Source organism: Vipera berus (genome assembly GCF_964194415.1).
Source record: "Vipera berus genome assembly, chromosome: 12".
Taxonomy (NCBI): Eukaryota; Metazoa; Chordata; class Lepidosauria; order Squamata; family Viperidae; genus Vipera; species Vipera berus.
The window spans coordinates 2706478-2732888 of NC_138215.1; the positions used below are offsets into that span (position 1 = coordinate 2706478).

Below are 26411 nucleotides of genomic sequence, written 5' to 3' on the forward strand. Positions count from 1 at the left end.
AGTGCCCAAACTGCAACCAAAACCCACTTATGTATCGTGGGGTGCTGGGTGGGCGTGGCCCATTGGGTGGGCTTGGCTGCAGTGGTAATGGCAGACTGGGTGGGACTGAAAAGTTCAATCAATTCCAACTTTGCGAGATTTTTTTCCCCCGCGAGAAGTTGAAATTGATTGATTGAATCTTTTTTTTTTGCACACGGTGGAGGCCTAAAGCAAAAAGTTTTATAAAACCCAGCTGAAGACCTAGGACTGGGGCGACAGTGTGTGTGCCCACAGAGAGGGTTCTGCGTGCCACCTGTGGCACCCGTGCCATAGGTTCGCCACCACGGCCCTAGGTAATCTATTTTTTCTTTATGGAATTCACATAGAGGTGAGCAGCCCACAATTTATATAGGACTGCTCTAACTAGCTTCACGTGTTTACTGTAATTATTTTTGTAAAGCTTAGCATTTTCCTCAGCGAGAGTCAGGTTAAGAGAGTCTTAAATGTCTTTATACAAAAATCAGACTTGTTAAACTGGTTTTACAGTCCTAAACTGTTTACAGAGTCAATTACTGTCATGACTTGCAACCTTAATGATCAGACTCCATTACAGTCATAGGTCAAGGACTACCTCTATGTTTGTGTGCCACTTTTGGGGATGGTTGGAAGTGCTTCACTGGCCATCAAGCAGCCTGTCATGGTTCTGATAGATGAGACCAGTAAAAAGAGAATTCCAAGGCAAGAGGTTTCCTTAAGGAACATATTTATTGGCTAAACAGTATCGGCAGGATCATAAGTGAAACCAAGACTGAAGTTCCCTCCAAAAGGTTACAATGTTACAAAGTTGAGCTTCCCACCCCAGTAATAGGTCATAAATCACACTCCCCAATAATCTACTTGGCGGGCTTTCTAACAGTAACTTCACCCCGCCAAAACTCAGGCAGCAATGACCTTTGTTCCCACAGGACAATTTATTGTTTTGTCTAAACTTAAAAGTACACATCCTCCCTCTCAATTCTGTGGCAACCGAAAATGAAGTAGAAATGGCTTCAGCCAAATTCATTTGCAGCCTTTCTGAGGCTGTCATTACCGATGAACCGTCATTAAGCAAATCCCACGGGTGCTTTTTCAAAAGGCACCTGGACTTTCCTGGTCTTTTCCTTCTTCGGCTTCATGGATGAGAAGCAAAAAGTTTTCAAGGAAAAAAACAAGAAAGTACAGTTGTCTCTGGAGATTCTCAGTCATCCAGATCATGGTTGTCCCAAAGGTATGTTTTCAAAAGGATACTGGACTTTGTTTTCCTTGAAGGTATTTCGCTTCTTCAATTCAGATGAGAAGCAAAATCTTCAAAAAAACCCGAAGTCCAGTGACCTTTTGAAAATGCACCTTCGGGTCGTTAAGTCGAGGACTGCCTTTGATGTGCTAGATAGAATCATAGGCTGGAAGGGATTTATTATATTGCCCCCAAAGCTGGAAAACCTAAGAGCCTATTCCACCCAGACAAAACAAATCAGCAAAATTACATGTTTACAATCTGAATGCGAAGTAAACCTCTCCTGAACACAGGAAAAGTGACTGCCGAGTAAGCTTTTGTAGGTCTTTAGTTACTACTCCATTGGTGCAACTGCCCCTCCCCCCTCCAGCAGGACAGATGAAGAGCCCAGCCTGCCCTGCAGACCCCAATGCAACTTTTGATGGGCGCTATAGTATATGTTAATGTATATAAATCACATGTTAAAAGTTTATGATTTTGTGAGGCCACGTTACTAGCTGCCTAGGGCCACATGTGACTCTCAGGCCAAAGGTTGGACATGCCTAATCTAAACCTTAATGTTAATTTATTTTTTTGTAGTCTCCGCCAAGAGACACACACTTCTGCCTCTCCGCTTCTCCGTCAGCATCCTTCCCAGGCGTGGAACCATAAAGCAGCCAAGCACAGTTCAGCCTATTGTTTGAACCTGCAGGGTTGGTGCGTGGCCCGCCGCGTCCCCGGGCTCTGCACAATTGAGGTTCCCGAATAAAGTCTAAAAGCGAAGCCGGTTCTGGGAAGGCGGCCGTCAGCGAGCAAAGCGGCTTCGCGCTGGGCAACGATGTGAAGCTGGGCCGGCCGGGACACCTCCCGCTTCCCGCTGCTGGACGGCGAGGCCCGAGGAAGCCGGGCGCGAGGAGACCGGAGAGACGCGCCGGCTCCCCCGCCGGACCCTCGTCCTCCGCCGCGTCCCTCCGCCAGGCCTCCCTGGAAGGTGGATGGCGCGCGGGAGCCCAGCAGCCGGCCGCTCCGACGGGCGAGCGCGCGGGCGGGGCGGCAGGAGCGGCGCGCCCTGGTCCGGCAGCGCCTTTGGCCCCCCGCCCAGCTGAACGGCGGCCGGGCGAGGGGCGGGGGCGGGGCGGGGGCGGAGCCGGCTGGAGGGCGCCGCCGCCGCCGGCATGGAAGAGGCAGCACGAGCCGCGCCCGCCGCCCGCACCCGGCCTGCCCGGCGGGCCGTCGCAGCGCGAAGGCCGGGGGCGCCTCTCTCGCCCGCGCCTTGAGGCCGGCCCGCCTGCTCCGCCCGCATGGCCCGCGCGCTGCTGCTGGTGGCCGCCGCCGCCGCCGTCCTGGCCCGGGGGGCCCGCGCCGAGTCCCCAGGTGGGTGCGGGAGAGGCGGCCCCCAAGCCGCGCCCGGCGCTGGGCTGCCTCCCGGCCGGCGAGGGGGGCGGGCGAGGGGCTGCGGGCGCTGCCAACCCGCCTGGAAGTCGGAGGCGCCTCGCAAGGACGGGCGCTGCGCGGTCTCCTGCCGGCCGGCTCGGCGGCGGCGGCGGCGACAAAGAGGTGCGGGCGCCCTGCAGCCCTCGCCCATTGTCCTCGGAGAGGCTGGCGGGCTGGCTGCCCTCCCCTCCGCCGCCGCCCCCGGCCCGGCCCTCGCAGGCAGACTCGCCCCCCGGGAGCAGGCGGGGCGGGGTGGCGGGAAGAGCCCCCCAAAGTCGGGGCGGCTTGTAGCGGCAGAAGGGCAGCCCAGCACGAAGAGCCCCTCCCGTCACCCCCAAAGAGGAGAGCGGGTCTTTTCTTACCGGGAGGGGTTTGGCGGGACGTGGGGAAGGGCAGCCTTAACCTCTTGCCGCTTTGGCCCCTGGCAAGGGGAGCCTCCGCCTGTCAGGGAAGGCCAAAGGGGGGAGCAGGACCCCCGCCCCACCCCGTCACTCGCAGGGCTTTCTCCAGGTGCAGAATCCTCTCGGGGGCCGGATCCTGGCTACGAGGACCACGAGGTGGTGTACCCGGCCAGAGTGGACGAGAGGGGCGCCTTCCTCTCCTACAATCTGTCCCACCGGCTGCTGTCCAAAAGGGCCGTGTTCTCACGGATTCGCCCGGGGACCTTTTACGCCCTCGTTCTCCGAGGGCAGCAGCTGCGCTTCAACCTGAGCCTCAACCCGCACCTCCTGGCTCCCGGCTTTGTTACTGAGAAACGGCGTGGAGGCATCGCTGGGGCCGGGATTCAAGCGTCCAGCCGGAACCCGTGTCATATGATCGGGTCTGTTCAGAACCAGGACAAAGAAAGTGGGCTGGCGGCCCTCAGCACGTGCGATGGGCTGGTGAGTGTCTTGGGAGGGAAGGCAGGGGGAGGCCTTGGTTCTGGCACCCTCTCTGTCCCGCTGGCTGAATTCCTTCTTTGTTCAACATCTGGCATAACAATCATTGTTCTGTGAAGTCAGCACAACTGCATCTCACAGTTTGGTTTCTTATAAGCAGATGTTTCTTTGGGGAGATTGTGATTAGGAATGTAATTGCTCTAGGGAATTCCGTAGGAGACATCCTCGTGAATCCCCTCCCACAGGAGCCCTCCTTTGCTTCGACCCGGCCCTCTCCTCCACCTGTCCCCCCACTCTCGACCCGCCACAAGGGAGTAAGAGGTGCAGAGGAAGGAGAATTGCATCCTGCTTTGCATCCTGCAACGAGGGCCTGGGGAGCCTCTTAGGATGCCTCTTTCAGTTCTGTTTTAAAGCTAGTCGGTCTTTACCTCGGGATCGGCAAGGCTACCCTGGACACGGCTTCCGTAGGCTCTAAAGCAGGGGTCCCCAACCCTACAAAACCCCCTCTCCACCTCACCACCACTGTTTGCTAGTCTACAGAGTCAGAAAGGTTGTGGACCGCTGGCTTCTGGGTCTAAAGCAGCAATTCTCAAATCTTTTCAGGCTCGCTCATTCATTCATTCAAAAACAAAAACCAGAATCCCTGACGGGGAGGGAAAGCGCTAGTGATAAAATCAGGCTGCATTTGAGTGGAAAAGCTTTTGTTTTTTGCCCATCTCTCAGGCAGCCCCATCAAGTTCTTGTGGAACCAAGTTTGAGAAACCCCGATTTAGTGCTGCAGTCCTGAGTCTTCCCAGGCCGGCCAGCCCTGGTTGAGGAAGTTGGGTGGATTTGCCCAGCAATCTCAAAGGCAAAGTTTTCCCCATGCCTTAGCTTAGTTTCTCTTAGCTTCCCGAGGGCGTGTGTGTGTCTGCGTGTGTGGGTAAGTCCCCATCTGTCCATCCCTAGGAGAAAGGAGAAGATGTTTCTTCCTGCTCATTGCAATCAAGTGAGCTGGAAACTCGCATGCTGAAGTGGCCTGCCACTTTCTGCAGACAGAGCATTTAGGGACCGATGCCATTTCCTCTCCAGAAAGGCGTCTTTCACCTGGCTGGCCAAGACTTCCTAATTGAGCCCCTGGCTCCCAGCAACCTAAGGGAGGGCACAGCCCAACCACACAGGATATCTCGACGCCATGTTTGGGAGCACAAAGCTGAAGAGTTTATTTCGGTCCTGAGCACGAAAGGAGCCAGGAAGCAGCCAGCTTCTGTCAGGATGTGTGGGGTGCAAGGTAATGTTTCCTGGTTTGGGAGTCCCGTGGCTCCTAGCCGGCTCTTTTGTCACTTGAAATCCCTTTTCAAATTCTCTCTCGAGGGAGGAATGGCTCTCTTTGGGACTGGCTCTGGCCTCCCTCATGTCTCTGCTAAGGCGCATTTCTCCAGCCCTTGCTGACCTTTCCTGGGCCAAGAATGGGGAGGTCTTTACGGCTTTGCTGCTGTTGGTGAAATTTTCCTCCCCTCCAGCATCCCTAGCCATTTGGGAAACCACCTGCCTGGGGGGGGGGCTTGGGCCACTGCAGGTGGGGGCTTGGGACAGAGTTTAGCTGCTTTGCCTGTCATCCCAAAAGTGCTCCGTGCTGGTCCCAATCCCCCAGCTACTTTGGAGCACTGGCCTGGTGGTCTTGTAGACAGAAACAGCCTGGCTGCCATTCTGTGGGAGGGAGCAGGGCTGCAGAGCAGTGAAAGAAGGGAGCAGCTTTCCCATCCTTTTCCTCCTCTGCCTCGTGGACTCCTCACCACAGCTCATTCACCCGTAGACCTAGCAGTCTTCTGTCCTTCAGGCTAGAAGGGAAGAGGCCAGAGCCTGGCCAGCCTCCTGCAGTCTGTGCTGCAAATGTAGGAACAGCAGCATCGTGGTCAGCCACAGCCAGAAGTGTCCCATGGGGACCCAAAGTGACATCTGGCCCTGGTCAACTGAAGTGGTAGAAAAATGAGTAACGTGCTCCGTATAAACCAACCAGCTGGCAGAAACTGACGCCTTTTCCCAGGGCAAATGGACCTTTCTGTGCAGAAAGCTCCAGTTATATTTCACTGCAGTTCTGCCGCTCTTTGGAAAGCCTGCTAAATGTGACTTAAGAGGGGTTCTAACGGCCTCCCAGGAGCCCTGGGCATGCAAAGAATTGGTGCAATGCCCCAGCCTGGCTTAAGCAACCACCAGTCGGGCCTTAAGCAGGAGGCCGTTGACCATCTCTCTGTTCTGCAGCTGAAGCCGAAATGGCTAGCAGCCATTGGGGAGGTAGGGGTGAGGGTGTGTAACGGCCCTTCAGGACGATGCTGTCTTTGGGGTTGAGTTAGGAATATAGAATGTAGAATAGTAGGTCTGGAAGGGACCTTGGGGGTCCCCTAGTCCAACCGTCTGCTCAAGCCGAAGACCCTGGGCCAGTTCAGACAAGTGGCTCTCCAGTCTCTTCTTAAAGGCCCAGGAGACTTGCGTTCCCAGCACAGAGAGAAGATTCCAATTACAGTTGTAGAAAAATCTGAAGAAGTAAAGCAAATAAAGCAAATCCCATTTCCAGTGGATTTAACTGTCACAGGAAGACCAGAGCTGTGCGAGCCCAAAATCAAAAGGAGTCCGAGAGCACCTTTTCTGACTAATCAGTTTTATTAAAGGGTGGAGCTCATCAGAGCTTATGCCTTTTAATAAAATGTGCTAGACAAAAACGGTGTTCTCAGATTCTCCCCGATGATTCTCATGGAAAATATTTTCACATAAATCCAAGTAGTAGTAAACTTTTCCTTTTATAAAGTAGTTTCCTCCAGAAACCACTTTGATGGCACACCCACCTCTTTCCTCCTAGGACTGGGCCAGCTGTTGTTCGGCCCCAGCCCCTCCCCACCCAGGCTCTATTTACAGAGCAGAGGCCCACATTCGTTGCCACTGTTGTGTCCCCTTGGCTATTCCTTTCCTTTTCTCCAGAAGAAACAAACCTCCTTCCTCAGTCTGATTGGTAGTAAACGGAACATGGTGGGAAGCATTTAGTCTTCCAGCTGCAGAAGGCAGCCCATAATAAGACAGTGCCCTCATTTACCTAAAACATCCAACTAATCACTGGGCGAGGGAAATGGTTCAGCGTGCAGTGCTGTTTATTGTGTTCAAGGTTGCTGAAGAAACAGGATTAGGCTTCTTGGGAAAAATGCACTTCAGCAGGATCCCCCCCCCCCTTCAGAAAGTGGGAAGAGACAAAATGAAGGAGCCCTGCAGTTGGCCACCCTTTGGGTCCCAGAAAGGCTCAAGCGTCCAACCAGCTGACTTTGCCTCTTCCCCAGTGGTGGGCACGAGGAGGAGGAGGAGGAGGAGGAGACAGTCTTCAGTTGTCCTCAGTTACCTGGTATTTGTGATGATTGGGTGGTGAATCTGCCAATCAAAGCAAGGGAAGGTGGGCACCTCCTCTGAGTTTATGTTCTGGTGGGAGGGGTTGCTCAGAGGGCCTGAGACTCCTGGGGGCAGTGGGAATGCGTGAGTGCCCAGAAGGCTAAGCAGCAAAGTCTTTGGACATCCCAGGTTCAGTTCTTTTATAAAAGTTAAATATTCTTTAAATGTGAACAGAATGGTTGCATCATCCCATACCTTCCCCACATTCTACCTACTCACCTTTGGTCAGTAGCAAATAAAGACGGGAGGCAAAGAAAGATTTCTAGACCAGTAAAGGGTTTGGTAGTAGCACCAAAACAAATAACCTCCTGTAGGGATTCCCAGGATTAGTGCAGTGGGATAAAAGGAGGGGAAGGGATGGGCAGCCAAGTTGGGTAGGCAGAGGATAGGAGCCACATTTCCCCCTTCTGCCTTGTCCTTGGGTAGCCTCCAGTGGGGGAAGTGGGTTGATTTGGGGAAATGAAAAGTGGCCCATGATGGATCTGATAACTAAGGTGGTCGTGGGTTATGAGGCAGGAGCAGAACTGGAACCAGTCAGAGATCAGAGTTGGGCCTGGACCTGGAGGGCATAGCAGGCATAACAGACAGTGGGTGGTGGCGCTGTGACCCCTGGATTGGGGGGGTGGGGGGGTAAGGAGGGCAGGAAGGAGTGGGGGGAGCCTGGTTCCAGTTCTAAAGCACAATGGCTGGAAAGCTCAGTTCCCCCTGGGAGACCCTCGGGAAGACGGTTGTTGGCCTAAACTGTGAGGATAGGGAGCCAGCCGTGTTAGGATGTCATCACCTCCTGTCTTCTCCAATTTCAAGAAAATGCCAACGGCTCAGAGAGGTTGAGGGAACGTTGGGAGGAAAAGCAGCGGAGGAAACGGCGGATCAGGCCTCGCTCGGTCAGTAAGGAGAAGTGGGTGGAGACCCTGGTGGTGGCTGACACCAAGATGGTGGAGTACCATGGCAGCCAGCATGTTGAGAAGTATGTCCTGACAGTCATGAACATGGTGAGCATTGTGAAAGGTTGCTGGTTGTGGTTCCTTTGTGGAACAGACAAAGGGCATCTCTCAGCTGGGAAAAGGGCTACGTTTCTGAGTAGGAGAGATTTGGGCTAATTCGATTGATTGAAACATTTGAGGTGCTTTTGTGGAACTTCCCTTCCCATGTGCAGAACTCACTGAGGGACTCCACTTCTTCCAATATGCAGGTGGCTGGTTTATTCCATGATGCCAGCATTGGGAACCCGGTCCACATTTCTATTGTGCGTCTCATCTTTCTGGAAGACGAGGAGGTAAGAAGAAACAGAAGACATTATGTAGAGCAGCGTCTTCTCATCTCCGTAGAAAGCTGAGGATATTCATTCTGTTGTCTCCACCCGCTCTCTTTCATGGTCCATAGTTTGTGCATACAAACAGCCATTAGCAATTGCTTGAAAGCTGATCCAGACAGCCACTAAAATGTTTTTTGCACATGAATTCCTTTGGCTTTGCTGTCTTGATGCTTCTCTTTTTAGGGCATGCAGTAGGTGTTTATATTTGTTCCAAGTTTCTGAGGTTGGTAAAATCTTTACAGGAGTTCAACAATCTCAGCTTTGGAAGAGTGGGGAATTATGAATAATAATTATAAACCCTGGGTTTGTTTATATTTATAGATATAGCTTTTCATTGCTTTTCATGCTTTTCAATAGTTTGTCGGTGATAATAATCATACCAGTGCAACATCTCTGTCTGTTATTCTAATTTTCTTCACGTAGGAGGATCTGAAAATTAGCCACCATGCCGACAACACCTTGAGAAGTTTTTGCAAGTGGCAGAAAGCCATCAACCCCAAGGGGGATGCCCACCCCCTGCACCATGATGTCGCCATCTTGCTCACCAGGTATCCCTGTGACTGTCAATTTCACTGAAAGTGAGGAACTTCTTTGAAGAGAAGAAAATTGGAGACGGTGCTCAGACACCAGATTGCAAAGCAGTCTGACAGTATTTTGAGATGCGCCCTGCACTGGTGTCCTGCAGCTGGACCTGAAATGCCTGAGCATCTTGGTTTGCTTCTGTTTTTGAGCTGGGCCCTTGTTTTTTCCTAGAGTTCTCCAATTGCCAATTTATTTTCCTTCAACCCAGCTGAGTCTCGCTCAGTATAGTGACCCTCTTTTTTGTTCTCTCTCTCTCTCTGTGTGTGTGTGTGTGTGTGTGTGTGTGTGTGTGTGTGTGCGCTTTTCCCTGACTCGGAAAGGAAGGATCTCTGCACTGCCATGAACCGTCCATGTGAGACATTGGGCCTGGCCCACGTCTCTGGCATGTGCCAACCACACCGGAGCTGCAATGTGAATGAGGACACGGGTCTTCCATTGGCCTTCACCGTGGCCCATGAACTGGGACACAGGTAAGGTTGCAGCCGGGCATCTGGGCCTGTCCGAGATTAAGACTGAGCAGAGATTTGTAGAGCTTGATCACTAGCATGTTTAGAGCCTGGAGACATTCACATGTCTCAGCTCCAGGGAGACGGTGTGTCTTACCATTGTTCACAGAGTCCTTCAATGGAAACCCCCACCCCCCCAAAATGTCTCTCCCTTAATAAGCTGAGAGGTAAATTGGGCTCTGAAGTGAACGTTGTCTAGTTGCTGAGGTTTCTGTAACCTTACTGCATTCCTTTTTTATGAGTCACGCGAAGGAAATTCTGGGAGAAATCTTGGTTTTGGTTGTGGTTGAATGACAAGGGCTTGACAGAAGGTATTGAAAGTGCATCTTCACCTAAAGGGGTCGTGGGAGGAGAGACACAAGTGTACAATTGTAAAGCTGACAAAACAGTCCCTTTCGGAATCATACTGGACAATCACGTCATCTGCTTTGAGTTCTTTTCGCCCCTCTTTTTTCCCCTCCCCTCCCCTTCCTGGAGAGCAAGGAGATTAGAGAGGAAGGGATTACAAGAGAGTAAGCAATGGGGGAAATAAATCTAAAGCAATGTGCTGGCACTGGCAGACTCTAGCGTGTTACACAAGCAGCCCAGTGTATTTTTCATTGCTTGCTCTTCTGTAATCCTTTCTTCTACAATTTCTGCTCTGCAAGGGGGGAGGGGAAAGAAAAACAGATCAGGCATAGGACAAGGTGTACTGACTGTAATGGCGATCATGCAATAGCACCATCGTGGAACAGCACTGTCATAACTTTGAACACTTGCTGAATGAGGGAGTTGATAAGCAAAAACTACTTATAGAAAAGGTTGTTTGTCATTTGTTTAAAACTAATAAAAGTGTCAGATAGTAATTTGGAAATGGAAAATCCTGTAACCTTGGAGAGAGCTTTCTCTGAGACAAGCAGCTGTAATTTTCAAAGGCTAATCCTTTGCCTGTTGTTCTGACCCTGCAACTCTGACCTGTGGTGCTCCACCTTCAAGGGTGGTCTAGACCAGCGTTTCTCAGCCTCACAACTTTTAAGATGTGTTGGCCTTGTCCCCAGAATTCCCCATCTCATGAAAGGCCTTTGCAAGTTGTTTGGTTCTAAGTGTAGATCTACTGATCATTTCTGGGTGGTGACACTTCCGCACCAGCCCAGTAACCCCTGTTGATACAATTGCCACCCCATCTCCTGCCCCCCCGGCTTGCTGCTTACCCTTTTCAATCACACACAAAATGACACGGGCCTTGGGAACTTGCCTTCACCAACAGAGAGTGCCTCCAGAGATGTAGGCATTGATTGAAACCCCCCCTTCCCCCCAGGCCCACTCATTCAGTCCACTCAGAACGGAACTTAGCAGGGTGTTTAATGAGTGTGTGTGTCATTCTCTTGCTCCCCTGTTACATGCCTTGAAGCGACAAGGCGTTTCCCCAAGCTGTTTCCTGGTCCTTCCTTTGACTCTCCAGAGACCTTTGGGGGCTGCTTTGACACTCCTTTGCATGTGTGTCTCACCTCCTTTGCGGGCTGTGCCTTTGCAGTTTTGGGATTCAGCACGACGGCAACGGCAATGACTGTGAGCCAGTTGGGAAAAGGCCTTTCATCATGTCTCCGCAGCTCCTGTACGATACTTCGCCACTCACCTGGTCTCTCTGCAGCAGGGAATACATCACGCGCTTCCTGGAGTAAGTCAGCTGCCCCCCCCTTCCATAGCAGCCCCCTTGCTCTCTCAGGAGTCTTCTGCACCCCTTTTATTTTTCTGCTGCTGCATTTAGAGCAGACGTGTCAAACCTGCAACGTCACATGGTGTCGCACAAATTATCGGGACTGTTTCACCATTGCCGGCAATGGGGTGGGCGTGGCTTCCGCATGATGCGTCTGGCCCACAGGCCGGCAGTTTGACACCCCCTGATTTAGAGCAATCGCTAGGTGCTATAAATAAAGCAGAAGTTTCAGTTCTAGTCAGTCTTCTGCTTCCTGGTTAAACAACTCAGTTGGATTCTTAAATATATCTTCAGAGGTGGGGAGGGAGGATCTTGTCCTGGAGCTGCGTTCACCTTCTGTGCATGTGAAGGATCTGATTGCAGTGGGGAGGTGACTCTGCCTGCCTCTGCCCTGCCTCTGCCCTGGCTCTCCAGGAAATCCGCACACCGGCTGCAGGTAGCGAGGGTCCGTCTGCTTTCCATCTGGGTTTTGCACAGAGACCGCCACCAGCCCAGAGAGCCTGTAGACGAACAAAGGGGAGGCTCTCCCACCAGCGAGCAAAGAGCCTTATGGAATCTCCCATTTGCACCTCCTGTGCAGTTGAACAAGTCTGATTTTTGTATAAAGGCATTTAAGACTCTCTTAACCTGACTCTCGCTGAGGAAAATTCTAAGCTTTACAAAAATAATTACAGTAAAATATGGAAGGAGATAAAATTGGATTTAAATAGATGGAAAAAATTAGATTTGCCATTAATGGGAAGAATTTCGGTAATTAAAATGAATGTACTACCTAGAGTGTTATTTTTATTTCAGACTATACCAATATTAATTACAGATTCCACTTTCAAACAGTGGCAGAAAGATATATCAAAATATCTAAATTTGGCAAAATAAAAAACCAAGAATTAAATATAAGCTGCTACAAGATTCTAAAGATAGAGGAGGTCTAGGTTTGCCAGATCTTAGATCAGGGGTCCCCAACCCGCGGTCCGTGGACCAGTACCGGGCTGTGGCATGCCAGCAACCGGTCTGCACAAACAAGTGAAGCCCATCTGCGAGATGCAGGCAGCACACAAAACCAGGCACCCTCCAGTCCACGGAAAAACCTCTCTCTACAGAACCGGTCCCTGGTGCCCAAAAGGTTGGGGACCTCCGTCTTAGATTATATTATGATGCTTCTTGTCTGGTATGGTTAAAAAATTGGATAACTTTAAAAAAATTCAAGGCTATTAGACCTTGAAGGTTTTTATTTGAGATTTGGGTGGCATGCTTATCTGTGGTATGACAAAGTAAAAATTAACCCTGGTCTTTAGATTCATGCTATTAGGCAATCGATTGCTCGTGTATGGTGGAAGTATAAAAGATTAGCTGATAAAGTGCCACTTTGGCTGTCACCTCATGAAGCGCTACATAGAACAGAGATGATTTCGGAATGTAAATGGATGGCATTTTGAGACTTACTGTTATTTGAAAAGAAAGGGACTTAAGAGAACAACTAGTAAGTGAAGGATCTGCTTGTGATTGGTTTAACTATTATGGAATTTTTGAAAACTTTAAATTTGATAAAAAAGACTCTTAACCTGGACTCCTCCTGCTGCAGCCTTCAAAACCTGTTGGGTAGCAATGCCAAGAAGACTCATTGTTTGGCCATGACCAGCTTGCCTGCTGGACAGCCACTTGTGTGGACTGGCATAGGACCTTCTACTTGAGCTATACAAGACCTCCAAGGTCCCTTCCGGCTCTATTCTGATTAAGAAAGCCCTGTTGATCTGTGAGGGCTGAGGGTACCAAATGGAGGTCGCAGCAGAAGGGTGTGCAATCGGGAGGGGGCTTTCCACAGGCGAAAGGTGTCTCTTTCCCCTTCCCCCTCCTCGTGCCCTGAGTTGAGAGTCACCCTAGACTATGTATTCTGGATTCTTTCCAGATTGTATGCCCTCCCTCCCTCTCTCATTCTCTCTCCTGCTTACTTGATGTTCCTCTTTGCAGCCGGGGCTGGGGGCTTTGTCTGGATGATCCCCCAGCCAAGGATGTGATCGGCTTCCCCTCAGTTCCACCAGGAGTCCTCTACGATGTCAGCCACCAGTGCCGACTCCAGTATGGCGCCTACTCCACCTACTGCGATGACATGGATGTAAGGGGGGGCAGACTACGGAGGGGGTCCTGCCCTTGGGGGAAAGTCCCTCTGAGGAGGGGCCCATCTGTGGCAGAAGCGTTTCAGGAAAATGAGGTGGTCTCAGCCAATGACTTTGGAGCTGATTAGAGCAGAGTTTCCCCAGGTCGTGACCAAGGCTGGGAAACAGTGGATCAGAGAAGATATGATCTATTTATTTCTGTACCTGCTGTTATCTTTAAAAGCTTACCAGAAATGGATTGAAAACATTTCTTGAATTAAATTGTACGTTTAAAGACTGTCGGGCAGCAGCAGGGGACAGAAGCCTTCCTCCCCCAAGGCCTGGATCGGTCAGGGATATTGCAACGTTTTCCTTAGAAAGGGCAGCCGCATCATCCTTCTGGCCAGAGATGCCACCTCCTCCTCCTGCCCTCTGCCATGGGGAAGGGGAAGGTCCCCACCGGCCCTGCTGCCTCTTGCTCTTCCTCTGTGCTGCTGCACACGGAGAGGAAGAAAGTCACCTTCCCGGCATGGCTGTCAGCAGCTCAGCCTCCCTGCCCTGACCACAAATTCAGAGCATTTTATTTCTTCCCGCAGAGCGTCTGCAACACCCTCTGGTGCTCTGTGGGGAACACGTGTCACTCCAAGCTGGACGCAGCTGTCGACGGCACCAAGTGTGATGAGAACAAGGTATTTCCTGGGATCTGGCATGGAGCCCGTCTCTGGGCCAGAAAACCTCAGCCCTGAAGCTGCTTCCCAAATGCCATTTTGTCTAAATCATGCCATGTCACAGTCCCACCAAGAGATAATCAGGGAGGCATTCGCAGTCCGACACAAACCCTGGAGCAAAACAGAACTTTGCTCAGAAGTTTCTTTCAGTGGGCACGCTTTGCAAGATGCTCTGAAGCTTAAGGGCATCTCCAACTGCACAATGTACGCTGTTCCCTTAATTGCTGAGCACCGGCAGGGTGCAGGGAGAAAGTGTCTGGTGAGCAATTGTCTTTGATGTCCAGCGAGGGAGGAGCTTCAGCATCTTTTAAAAGGCAGCTGCAACTTTCTCTCCTTGAATGTTCAAGAGGGTGGCTGTAATCACTCCAGCCATTCTTGAATGCAACTAGTTTTCTTGAGCTCTTTTCGTGGCAGGCTGCTTGCCCGTTTAAGAGTTGCTGGAAGAGTGAGAGTGTGACAGAACAGGGTGGCAGAGGGCCATCCTGTGGTTCTCGTGCCAGCATTAGTGTCCTGGTTGATGCCTCCCTTCTGGATGGCTGCCTGGCTAATGCTGGCAAGTGGTTCTGCTCCTGTCAGGTGGCCAGTTCCAGGAGGCAGCAGTGCTGGGCACTTTTGCTCTTCTCTGCAGCCCGATCTTTGTCTTGGACCCTGCACTGCCTCGTCTGGAGGCAGGGGCTGCTTTGCTGGCTTCAGCTCCGGCCAGGCGGGGCTGTCTGGATGGGGAGCCTAGCAGAATGGGTGCATTGGGTGCCTTGCAAAACGCCCTCCTTGGGGCTCCCAGGGAAGATGCTGGCCAGAGGCAAAGGCAGCATTTCAGTCCTGCACTGGAACGCCTCACTTCAGTGTCTCTTCTGGTTTCCAGCTTGTTTCTGAGCCCAGCTCGCTCTCCTCTAGGTCTTGGCCCAGTTTGACAAGGTCTCTGCATGTGCTCGGCTCAGACCTCATTAGCAACCCAAGACGACCATGAAAGCAAAGGGATGGTTCCCCCATAGCCATTTAAGGCCCTAAGCTGGTAGTCTTTTGTCATTGTTTTATTCATCTTGGAAGCACCAGGTGCTTCTGGTTGAAAGGATTAACTGGTGACGTCATTCTTGCCCCGGGGCACCCAGTTGGGGGCTCCTTTCATGTCCCCATTAATGAGCCCACAAAGAGGTACCTGTTTGCTGGGTCGGCAGGAATTGGGGCGAATGACGGGAGCTTACCTGACCACACAGCAGCACTGGGGTCTAGAATGCGGGCTTGCAGATTGTCAACCGAGCCTCCTAACCACACAAGCCACCAGACTCCTTTTAACTGGTAGTCCATGATGGAGGGAATGAGACTTCAGCTAGCCGTGGGCTGAAAAGGCCCCCCAGACCTCCTAGTCAGTGATGGGCCTCTGCTTCTTTCAGTGGTGCTTCAACGGAGAGTGTGTGAGTGTCGGGTACCGCCCAGAGTCTGTCCACGGAGGCTGGGCAGCCTGGAGCCCTTGGACGGCCTGCTCCCGGACTTGTGGGGCTGGAGTGCAGAACGCGGAGCGGCCATGCAACAATCCTGCGTGAGTGACTGGTCACCTGCCCAAGAAGCAGGTCACAAAGGGAGTCCAGCTGCCCTGACCGGTTTCCTTCTGCTTCGGTCCCTTGGCCTCTGATGGGCATACCTCTCTTTGCTTTGAGTGAGGACAAGGTCGTGAGCCCCAGATGTGTCCTCCAGCAGGTTGAACGTGTCCCGCAGTCCTGTGGCTCTGGGTTCTAAGAGCTCATGGGAGCAGAGGCTGGTTCTTCCTGGCATCCAAAGTATATATTTCCACATGGGGTGCTTTGCGCAAGGCTTTTATTAGGCACTTGTCCTGTTTCTCAAGCAACACTGTGTGATTAACATGTTTCCCCATTCCTGCTTCCATTTCAAAACAGCCAGTGCAGCTGTTTGGGGCAGCACTGGCAGAGATCTAGGGTCAAGATCTGGGAAGAGACAGTTCTGGTCAAACCAACCCGGAATCCTGTGTCCAGTTCTGGTTGCCACAGTATAAAAAGAATGCTGAGGAACTTGGAAGAATGTAGAAAGAGTGACAAAGAGGGTGGGGGGCTTGAAGGCTCACCCTGTGCAAAAAGATTAAAGGAACTTGATCTGTTCAGCCTGAAGAAGAGAAATGGTAAGGGCAGACAGGAGAGTGGTCTTCCAATACAGGAGGGGATGTCCCAGGGCAGGGGGACTGGAGAGTTCCAAGACAAGATTGGTCAGCCATTAGTTTGGGATGGGAAGAGGTTCCTGCCTTGGGCAGCGGGCTGGACATGAGGACCCTTCCAACTGTACGATTCCTGTTGTCTTTCCTCCGGGCAGAACCCAGAATTGGCGAGTAGGAGTAGTAGAGAGTTTGCAGAGCGCTACAGAGCTTGCAGGCCATTCCTGGTCTCTCTTGCTACGTCCCTTTCCCCTCCCCACATCCACCATCAAAGCAGTTTCCTCTCTTCTGTCTTCAAGGAGAGCGGCTCCTGTCACTGGCTGGGGAGAGGAAGGTCTGGGGAGACCGCTTCAGTTCCTGCCAGGAAGCCTGTTTGGCTCAGCCCCCCCCCCCCGCCCCCAGGAAGAATTTAGCCTTATTTGGGTTAGGTACTGCTGGTGCCCATGTCAGCCCCCTCACTGCCATGTCTCTGGGTGGGGGGAGAGGGGGAGGGAGGGAGATTTAAAATGGTTTCTCTTCTGACTCACGGATTACAAGAGCAGGTAAACATTTCCTACTAATATTGCAGGACAGAATGTTTTTGGAGCATCAGTTAAGCGAGGTCGGACACAGCCTATCCTGCCCGCTTTTCTCCCTCCTCTCGGTTTAAGTGCAGCCTTGTGAGTGCAGAGGGTTCTGACCAAAATTGTCCTTCGTCTTGTGAATGTGAATCTATTGGCCCTAGAAAATCGCTACCAGGTGCCCCCCAAAGAGGGGGGGATGCCGGTGGGAGGCCAAAGATTGACTCCGCAGGGGACTCTCCCTTCAGTCTCCTGTCTGGCCTTCAGCCTTGTCAGGGAAGCGGCGCCAACTTGCTCAGTTAGGCAGGCGGGCGAGGGCTAGGGGTTCTTCAAGCCGCTGAGTTGGTTTTTCCTTCCAATCTTCAGCCCCAAGTATGGCGGGCGATACTGCCTGGGGGAACGGAAACGCTTCAGGGTCTGCAATGCCCAGCCGTGTCCGGCAGAGGAGCCCTCTTTTCGGCAGATCCAGTGCAGCCGTTTTGACCACAGGCCCTACAAAGGGAAGCTTTACAAGTGGAGCCCAGTCCCCAATGCCAGTAAGCCCCTCTCAAGCAGAGGATCGTGCGGCTGCCCGGCGGGAGGTGGTGTGTGAATTGGGGTAACAAGTGGAAGGGGGCATTTACCAAATGGTGCCCTACGGGACTTACCTGTTCCCCAGGTGGTTCTTAGGACCGGCACAATCTGTCACAAAGCTGCCCTTTTCCAGAAGGTTAACTAACATTCTAGGATGTGCTCTCGTCCTGCAGAGTCCCGAGTGCTCTGCGACTTCCACAGCTGGATCAGTGCTCCCTAACTCGAGGTTTTCAAGAAAAGATTGGACAAGCATCTGCCCGGGATGGTATAAGACCCCCTTCCTTGGGCAGGGGGCTGGACTAGAAGACATCCTAGGTCCCTTCCAGCCCTGTGATTCTATAAGAAATAAGAAAGAATCTGGTGGGCACTAAAATCCATCTTTACCACCCAGAGTTGTGCTGTTGCCTGTGGGCGCCAGGCCGCCTGTGTCCTTGATTGCTTCCGAAGTCGCGGAGTCTTTTTCTCATCGGGGCTCCTGCTCTGCCGGAGCTCCTGGGCCATCAGGCTTTTTCCTCTGGTCTCTACAGGCAACCCTTGCGAACTGCACTGCCGACCCGACAATGAGTACTTTGCTGAAAAGCTTCGCGATGCTGCCATTGATGGGACCCCGTGCTACGAAGGGAACGGCAGGCGAGACAGGTGCATTAACGGGATCTGTAAGGTAGGCATGTGGGGGGATTCTCTCCCCCCCCCCAATATATCTAAAGTTCCATATATTGAGGGTGGATGGTGACATGGCTTGCATGGTGGACTCCAAGGAAAGGAGGAGGAGGAGGTGGTTCTGTGAGCACAGCATGCTTACTCTTGTTTAACTCAAGAAGGGCTGCCTCAGTTACTCCAGCTGCCCCTGTTTCGTGATATACTGAGTCATCTGGGCTTGGTTTCCATGATGCAGTAGCCCAGAGATGCAAACAAGGCAGCCTGGGGTTGCTGGATGCGACCCAAGAACAAACCAAGCATGCCAGCTTTGCCCCTTCGTTGGGTGGCTCTACCCAAGCAGACTGGGGTGCCAAAATGAAATCCTCTGAGGCCCCATTTTGATGCTGTTCATGCAGGACTGATTAAGGGCACAGAGGGCTTTTGTATTTTATCTGTGCAGGTAACAAAAGGCCCTGTTCATCATTGGCAGGGTGAGAGTGGATGTTCACAGCTTTGGTCCTTGGAGAGGACCTTTGGCTTTGCAGGGGCTTCTATGAATTGGTTCAATATTGCATGGGGAGCACAGCCGCAGCTCTCAATCGTGTGAACTGGGGTGGCGGATGCTCCTTCCCAACCCGAGAAGAGCTCCCGCCAAGGGAGCACGTGTCTCTCGGGGGGCACCCAGGATGGCAAGCCAGGGCTCTCCCAGAGGGGGCTCAGGAGGGTGCCCATTGCCCCCCCCATCTCTTTCAGAACATTGGTTGCGACTATGAAATTGACTCCTACGCTCTGGAGGACCGGTGCGGTGTGTGTCACGGGGATGGATCAACCTGTCAGACAGTTAAGAAGACCTTTGAGGAGAGCGAGGGGCTGGGTGAGTGCGCCTTCATTTCGGGAAGGCCGGTGGGGGCAGGAGAAGGTTTCAGAGTTTTGTGAATTCTTATCATTCTTTGCTCCTCTGTAAAACTGAGAAGTTCTAGATTGCTTAATAGTTGAGCTGTGCTGTGTCAGAAAGGATTCAGGACAAATGAGGATGTAAGGGAGAGAAGTTTGAAATGCCGCGATCCCAAAGGATTTGGGCAGGAAGTGGATCTCATAGAAGTGGCTGGGCTGTTGCTTCCCATGAAATATGTGCTTACATGCCTTCCTTTGGGGACTACTGGAGGATTTCCTGACCTCTTGCAAGTTCTGGTGAAAGCACAACTGCATCTTTTTCCAGTGGTTGTTTGGCCTCCTTGAGAGCGATTTCCCTTAGGATAGACAGAAGCTCTTGGGAGATGTTCAGGAGGGCTCCCTGTGTGGCTGTCAGAAAGAGCGGGCTCATTCCACTTGGTGGGAACCAGGACCTTCCCTTGTTGGCTGCTGGGGACAAGCATTCAGCATCCCAACAGGTTACGTTGATGTTGGCCTGATCCCGGCTGGAGCACGTGAGATCCAGATTGTGGAGGTGGCCGAAGCAGAGAACTTCCTGGCTTTGAGAAGCGAGGACCCCAAGAAATACTTCCTGAATGGTGGCTGGACCATCCAGTGGAACGGTGACTACAAGGTGGCTGGGACCACCTTCACCTACAGGAGAATGGGAAATTGGGAAAACCTGACTTCTCCAGGGCCCACGGAAGAACCAGTTTGGATTCAGGTAGGCGAAGGAGGATTGGGGGCTGGGCTCTGGAGGACGGGAAGCCGGTGCTGGAGGGTGGCAAACTCCGTGCTGAGGTTCACTGCTTGGGCAAGGCTGCTTGTCCCGTAGATGGCTGCCATGTAGTTGGAGCCACCAGTTCATTTTGCCCAGAGCACTCTTGGACAACCGCAGTAGTGGCAGTCTTGCTTCCCAGCCTTGCTTGGAAAGCTTGAAGTCAGCCTGGGGTTTTCCCGGGGCAGAGGTGGGCTTTGGGACCAACGACATTGCATTCATTCTCAGGTTTTATATCTGTGCCTTTTTTTAGTCAAGATAACAGAGTCTGGTGGGATTCGGGGGGGGGCGCAGATTGTCCTCTGCCGTTTGGATGCAGACCTCTGCTTTTCACCAAGTAGTGAGGGTCTTGAGACATTAACAGGGAGCTGGATAGGGGCTGCATTTAGGGGAAAGAATAAAGCCCAGATAAAGAGAACACGAATGATGCAGGGTGTTGCAGACAGTCACAAATGCCTCGGGAGCAGAGGCTCCCTTTGCGGGTCTGAGGTGTGAGGGTGCTGAACAGAGGGGCTGTGCTGTTCAGTGGTCACCAGTGCCTGAGGGGCAGTTGAAACCAGGCCCGGTTTCTTTGGCTGGGCAGTCTGAGGCTTTTCCTCGGCAGAACCTTTTCCCTGCTCGGACTGCCTTGTTTCCGTGGGTCTGTGAGAGGCAGGACTGCCGCCGTCTCGTCCCCGGGGTCCTCCTTGGGCAGAGAGGCTGGCTTTTTTCCTGGTCTGCAGCTCAGATCAGACAGGACGTCTTCCAGTTTGCGATGTACGGCACAGCCCCGTGAGGCTTGCAGGTCTTCTCAGCCCCCGTTCCTGAGCTTGGGCTCCTTGCTAAGGTCCGCAGGCTGCGGGGCGAAACTGAACTGGCTCTTCACGCTGAGAGAGGAGAAACCGTTCAAGGCAGTTTCTTCTGGCTTGCCTCCTCGTGCCGTGTTGAGGGTCTGAGTGGCTTCATCCCAGTCTGAGCCAGGCCATCCAGTTCAGCCGTGGGAAGGTGAGGACCCTTCCCAGGCTCCGGCCAGCCACAACTCTACCTGCAACCGGACCTCAGCTCCGGGGAAAGGGCTCGGCTGCAAAACCCCTCAGTAGTTCATCATAACAATTCACTACATACAATCGAAAATTGAAAACCTCTGTACTAAAAGAATAAAAGCAAAAGATAAAAATAACCAGAGGCAAAAGAAATACCAATTAATAGTAAGGATACATGTAACAATTCTGTTAATATTTGTATTGTTCATGTTCTGGAAATAAGTGAAAACTGGGTTTAAAAGTAGATCACAATTTTTGTTTTCTGCTGTTATGTCTTTGTGATGTATGTCAATTTGATAAGGAGCTAATATTCCTAACAATGGTAGGAAAGATGGAGGTTCCCCTTGCATAGGCATTCAAATCAGGCGGGAAAGCGCCTACTTTCCCAATGACTCTGAGACCCTGACGGTAATAAGCCCGGCCAGCACATTAATCAAATAAGCTACTTTTAAAATCAATCTTCTCAGTTGGAGAGAAGGGAGGCCTGGATTTAAGGAATTGGGAGACTCTTAATCTCACTGGGAGGAGTTTGCTTGAACATTGCCTTCCAGCCAAGGAGCAATGTTCCTCTTCTGGCCACTGTTCCTCTGCTGAATAGCCGCTTGTGAGATCCAGAACAAAGGAAGTGATTTAGGAGATCCTCGGTGCTGCTCAGCTCTCTTCCACCCACGTAGCTATTCCTGCTGTTGCCCAAGACTCTGAAATACTTTGGAGAGGAACCCTGAGGTGGAGCTCAAATCACTCAGAGACTCTCGGTCTGGGCTTCTAACTCTGCTAAAACGTGTCCTTCCCAGCCTCCCCACTTTCTTGGTGTGGCTGAGAAGAGCCTTGAAACAAACAAGGCTTCCTTCCACCTCCTCTCCTCACCCTCACCCTCAGGAAGAGAGTCAGATCTTCCATTCTGATTCTCCTTTTCTTTCTATATTTATCTTGTGAAAAATGCCTCAGAGGTCAAAGGTTCACGTCCCGCTCAGGAAATTTGAAGGTGCATGAATTCATACAATTAGATCGTGTCCAGTTCTTTTGGGGAAGTCTATTGTACATTTTATAGGGAGCTATGGAGATGGCCTTGAGGGAAATAATAAGACATCATTATACAAACTACAGGGATCATTTCTTGAGGCCTGGAAAGGAGTCTGTGTTAGGAAGAGGCTCAAGGTAATTCCTCCCTGATTCAATGGGATAGATAAGGAAGGGAGGAAAAAAACAATCCAACTTGCAAGATTCTGTTACTAGAATCTGTCTCGATAAAGTTGGTCGTCTTCTGCAGTCTGCTCAGTGGCATGGACAAATTTGAAGACTTGTTGTTGTTGTTAGTTGCGAAGTCGTGTCCGACCCATCGTGACCCTATGGACAATGTTCCTCCAGGCCTTCCTGTCCTCTACCATCTTCTGGAGTCCATTGAGGCTCACACCTACTGCTTCAGTGACTCCATCCAGCCACCTCATTCTCTGTCGTCCCCTTCTTCTATTGCCCTCAATCTTTCCCAGCATTAGGCTCTTCTCCAGTGAGTCCTTCCTTCTCATTAGGTGGCCAAAGTATTTGAGTTTTAGCTTCAGGATCTGGCCTTCTAAAGAGCAGTCAGGGTTGATCTCCTCTAGGACTGACCGGTTTGATTGCCTTGCAGTCCAAGGGACTCGCAGGAGTCTTCTCCAGCACCATAGTTCAAAGGCTTCAATTCTTTGGCGCTCAGCCTTTCTTATGGTCCAGCTTTCACTGCCATACATTGCAACTGGGAAGACCATAGCCTTGACTATACACACTTTTGTTGACAGGGTGATGTCTCTGCTTTTTAGTGTGCTGTCTAGATTTGCCATGGCTTTCCTCCCAAGGAGCAAGCGTCTTTTAATTTCTTGGCTGCAGTCCCCATCTGCAGTGATCTTGGAGCCCAGGAAAATAAAATCTGTCACTACCTCCATTTGTTCCCCATCTATTTGCCAGGAATTGAGAGGGCCAGATGCCATGATCTTGGTTTTCTTAATGTTTAGTTTCAACCCAAGTTTTGCACTCTCCTTCTTCACTCGCAACAAGAGGCTCTTTAGTTCCTCTTCACTTTCTGCCATTAGAGTGGTATCATCTGCATATCTTAGGTTGTTGATGTTTCTTCCGGCAATCTTAATTCCAACTTTTGATTCATCTAGCCCTGCCTTTCTCATGATGTGCTCTGCATATAAGTTAAATAGGCAAGGCGACAGTATACAGCCTTGCCGGACTCCTTTCCCAATTTTGAACCAATCAGTGGTTCCGTGTCCAGTTCTCACTGTTGCTTCTTGGCCCGCATATAGGTTTCTCAAGAGACAAATAAGATGGTCTGGTACGCCCATCTCTTTAAGGACTTGCCACAGTTTGTTATGATCCACACAATCAAAGGCTTTAGCATAGTCAATGAAGCAGAAGTAGATGTTTTTCTGGAACTCTCTAGCTTTCTCCATAATCCAGTGTATGTTAGCAATTTGATCTCTAGTTCCTCTGCCTCTTCGAAATCCTGCCTGTACTTCTGGTAGTTCTCGATCCACATACTGCTGGAGTCTAGCTTGTAGAATTTTAAGCATAACTTTACTAGCATGAGAAATGAGTACAATGGTGTGATAGTTTGAACATTCTTTGGCACTGCCTTTCTTTGGAATTGGAATGTAAACTGATCTTTTCCAATCCTGTGGCCACTGTTGAGTTTTCCAAATTTGCTGGCAAATTGAGTGTAGCACTTTTACTGCATCGTCTTTTAAGATTTTGAATAGCTCAGCTGGAATACTGTCACCTCCACTAGCTTTGTTGTTGCTCAGCTTTTCTAAGGCCCACTTCACTTCACATTCTAGGATGTCTGGCTCGAGGTCAGTGACCACCTCATCGTGGTTATCAGGGACGTTAAGCTCATTCCTGTATAGTTCTTCTGTGTAATTTTGCCACCTCTTCTTAATCTCTTCTGCCTCTGTTAGGTCCCTGCCATTTTGGTCCTTTATCATGCCCATTTTTGCATGAAACGTTCCTTTCATCTCTCCAATTTTCTTGAAAAGATCTCTGGTCCTCCCTATTCTATTGTTTTCTTCTATTTCTTTGCATTGTTCATTTAAGAAGGCATTCTTATATCTCTTCCAGCTATTCTTTGGAATTCTGCATTTAATTGGGCATATCTTTCTTTTTCTCCCTTGCCTTTCACTTCCCTCCTTTCCTCAGCTATTTGCAAAGCTTCCTCAGACAGCCATTTTGCTTTCTTGCATTTCTTTTTCTTTGGGATGGTTTTGGTTGCTACCTATTGTACAATGTTGCGAACCTCTGTCCATAGTTCTTCAGGCACTCTGTCTATCAGATCTAATTCCTTAAATCTATTTGTCACCTCTACTGTATATTGAACAGGGATATGATTTAATTCATACCTGACTGGCCTAGCGCTTTTCCCTACTTTCTTTAATTTAAGCCTAAACTTTGCAACAAGAAGCTCATGGTCTGAGCCACAGTCAGCTCCTGGTCTTGTTTTTACTGACTGTATAGAGCTTCTCCATCTTTGGCTGCAGAGCATATAGTCAATCTGATTTCTGTGTTGACCGTCTGGTGATGTAAAGCCGTCTCTTGGGTTGTTGGAAAAGAGTGTTTGCTATGACCATCGTATTCTCTTGACAAAATTCTATCAGCCTGTGCCCTGCTTCATTTTGTACTCCAAGGCCAAACTTGCCTGTTATTCCAGTTATCATTTGGCTCCCTACTTTAGCATTCCAATCCCCCATGATGATAAGGACATCATTTTTTGGTGTTAGTTCTATAAGGTGCTGTAGGGCTTCATAGAACTGGTCAATTTCATCCTCTTCAGCACTGGTGGTTGGGGCATAGACTTGGACAACTGTAATATTGAATGGTTTGCCTTGGATTCGAACTGAGATCATTCTGTCATTTTGAGGATTGTATCCCAGTATTGCTTTTCCTACTCTTTTATTGACTATGAAGGCTACTCCATTTCTTCTGAGGGATTCTTGCCCGCAGTAGTATACCTGATGGTCATCTGAATTAAATTCACCCATTCCTGTCCATTTTAGTTTGCTGATACCTAAGATGTCGATGTTCAGTCTTGTCATCTCTTGTTTGACCACGTCCAGCTTGCCTTGATTCATGGATCTTACATTCCAGGTTCCTATGGAGAAAAAATCTTTACAGCATCGGACTTTCCTTTCACCACCAGACACATCCACAGCTGAGCGTCCTTTCGGCTTTGGCCCAGTCGCTTCATTCTTTCTGGCGCTACTAGTACTAGCCCTCTGCTCTTCCCCAGTAGCATATTGGACACCTTCCGACCTGAGGGGCTCATCTTCCAGCGTCATATCGTTTTGCCTTTTGGTACTGTCCATGGGGTTTTCATGGCAAAGATACTGGAGTGGGTTGCCATTTCCTTCTCCAGTGGATCACGTTTTGTCAGAACTCTCGGCTATGACCTGTCCATCTTGGGTGGCCCTGCACGGCATAGCTCATAGCTTCACTGAATTATGCAAGCCCCTTCGCCACGACAAGGCAGTAATCCATGAAGGGGATTTGAAGAGTAGACCCAACTATTTCTTTGGAGTTGGAAAGGAATGGCTTCCCACGAATGGCAGCATTCCTCCTTCTAGCCCTCCTATTTTTTCTCTCTGTAAAGTTAAGTCTCTGCCAGGCTTCACTAACTCTCCATACCTGTTTTGTGAGCTGGGCTGGGTAGGAGTGTGGCTCAGCTGCTACACCTCCTGAGAGAAATCAGTCAGAATAGAGCTGGAAGGGACCTTGGAGGTCTTCTAGTCCAGCCCCCCGCTCAAGCAAGAGACTCTCTACCATTTCAGACAAATGGTTGGCCAATCCCTTCTTAAAAATCTCCAGTGATGAAGCACCCACAACTTCTGAAGGCAAAAGTTGTCCCACTGTTTAATTGTTCTTGCTCTTAGAAAGTTTCTCCTTAATTCTAGGCTGCTTCTCTCCTTGATTAGTTTTCATCCGTTGTTTCTTGTTTTGCCTTCTGGTGCTTTGGAAAATAAGTCGCCCCCCTCTTCTCTGTGGCATCCCCTCAAATACTGGAATATTGCAATAACGTCACCCCAAGTCCTTCTTTTCTCTTGACTGGCCATCTGTGGGCAAGAACCATCAGATCAGCCACAGCTGGAGCTTTTCTTAGGCCCGGGAAAGAAGACGAGGTTCAGGCAGGCTCCTCCTTGATTCATGGGGTCTAAGAGGTAAAGCACCGTCAGCCCTGCCAGATTCTGTCTTTAGAGATTTTTTTTTTCTTCCATGCAGTCGTGTCGGATCCTCAGAGACTGACTGGATAAGTCCCTGCAGTTTTCTTGACAAGGTTTTTCAGACGTGGTTTGCTGTTGCCACCTTCTTAGGGCTGAGAGAGAGTGACTGGATCAGGGCCATCCAGCTGGCTGTGCCCAAGGCAGAGGTAGAACTCTCGGGCTCCTGTGTCTTCACCACTACACCACATTAGCTCCCCATGTTTTGTGTGTGTTTATGTATGTAATAAAGCCATAAAACATGTATCTATATATTATATATTAATTATCTATATATTTAGTTCTACAGGTAGTCCTTGACTTAACATCATTTGCTTACTGATCAAAGTTGGCCCTGAAAAAAGTCACTTCCGACTTACGACCATTTTTCACACTTAGAACCATTGCAGCATCCCCGTGGTCCTGTGATCAAAATTGGGGTGCTTGGTAACTAGTTCATATTTCTGACGGTGCTTTCCTGCTGGCCAGCAAAGTCAATGGGAAAGCCAGCAGGGAAGATCACAAATCATCATATACGCCGGGGTCTAGGTGGGTCTCCTGCCTTACCTCATACTCCATCGCGTGTGCCTGCCCGTAGCGCGTCCCCTGGGCCCACACCTTTCACTGTACATTGCCTGCTTGTGCTCGTACTCCTGGTTTCCCCAGG

The 26411-nt window shown here is 50.6% G+C and overlaps 1 protein-coding gene across 1 annotated transcript in view; it reads left to right on the forward strand.

Annotated features, from left to right (window-relative positions):
• Positions 1–2532: 2532 nt before the first annotated feature.
• Positions 2533–26411, forward strand: part of ADAMTS7 (ADAM metallopeptidase with thrombospondin type 1 motif 7) — a gene marked incomplete at its 5' end in the record, with an annotated part of 43778 nt that continues 19899 nt past the window's right edge. The window contains 14 exons of the mRNA XM_081337004.1: positions 2533–3546; positions 4615–4813; positions 7759–7946; positions 8147–8230; positions 8693–8817; positions 9172–9321; positions 10871–11014; positions 13022–13166; positions 13743–13835; positions 15266–15411; positions 16962–17131; positions 17696–17829; positions 18561–18681; positions 19199–19443. Coding sequence (XP_081193130.1) covers positions 2533–3546; positions 4615–4813; positions 7759–7946; positions 8147–8230; positions 8693–8817; positions 9172–9321; positions 10871–11014; positions 13022–13166; positions 13743–13835; positions 15266–15411; positions 16962–17131; positions 17696–17829; positions 18561–18681; positions 19199–19443 — 2958 coding nt within the window. The remainder of the gene's footprint in view (positions 3547–4614; positions 4814–7758; positions 7947–8146; positions 8231–8692; positions 8818–9171; positions 9322–10870; positions 11015–13021; positions 13167–13742; positions 13836–15265; positions 15412–16961; positions 17132–17695; positions 17830–18560; positions 18682–19198; positions 19444–26411) is intronic.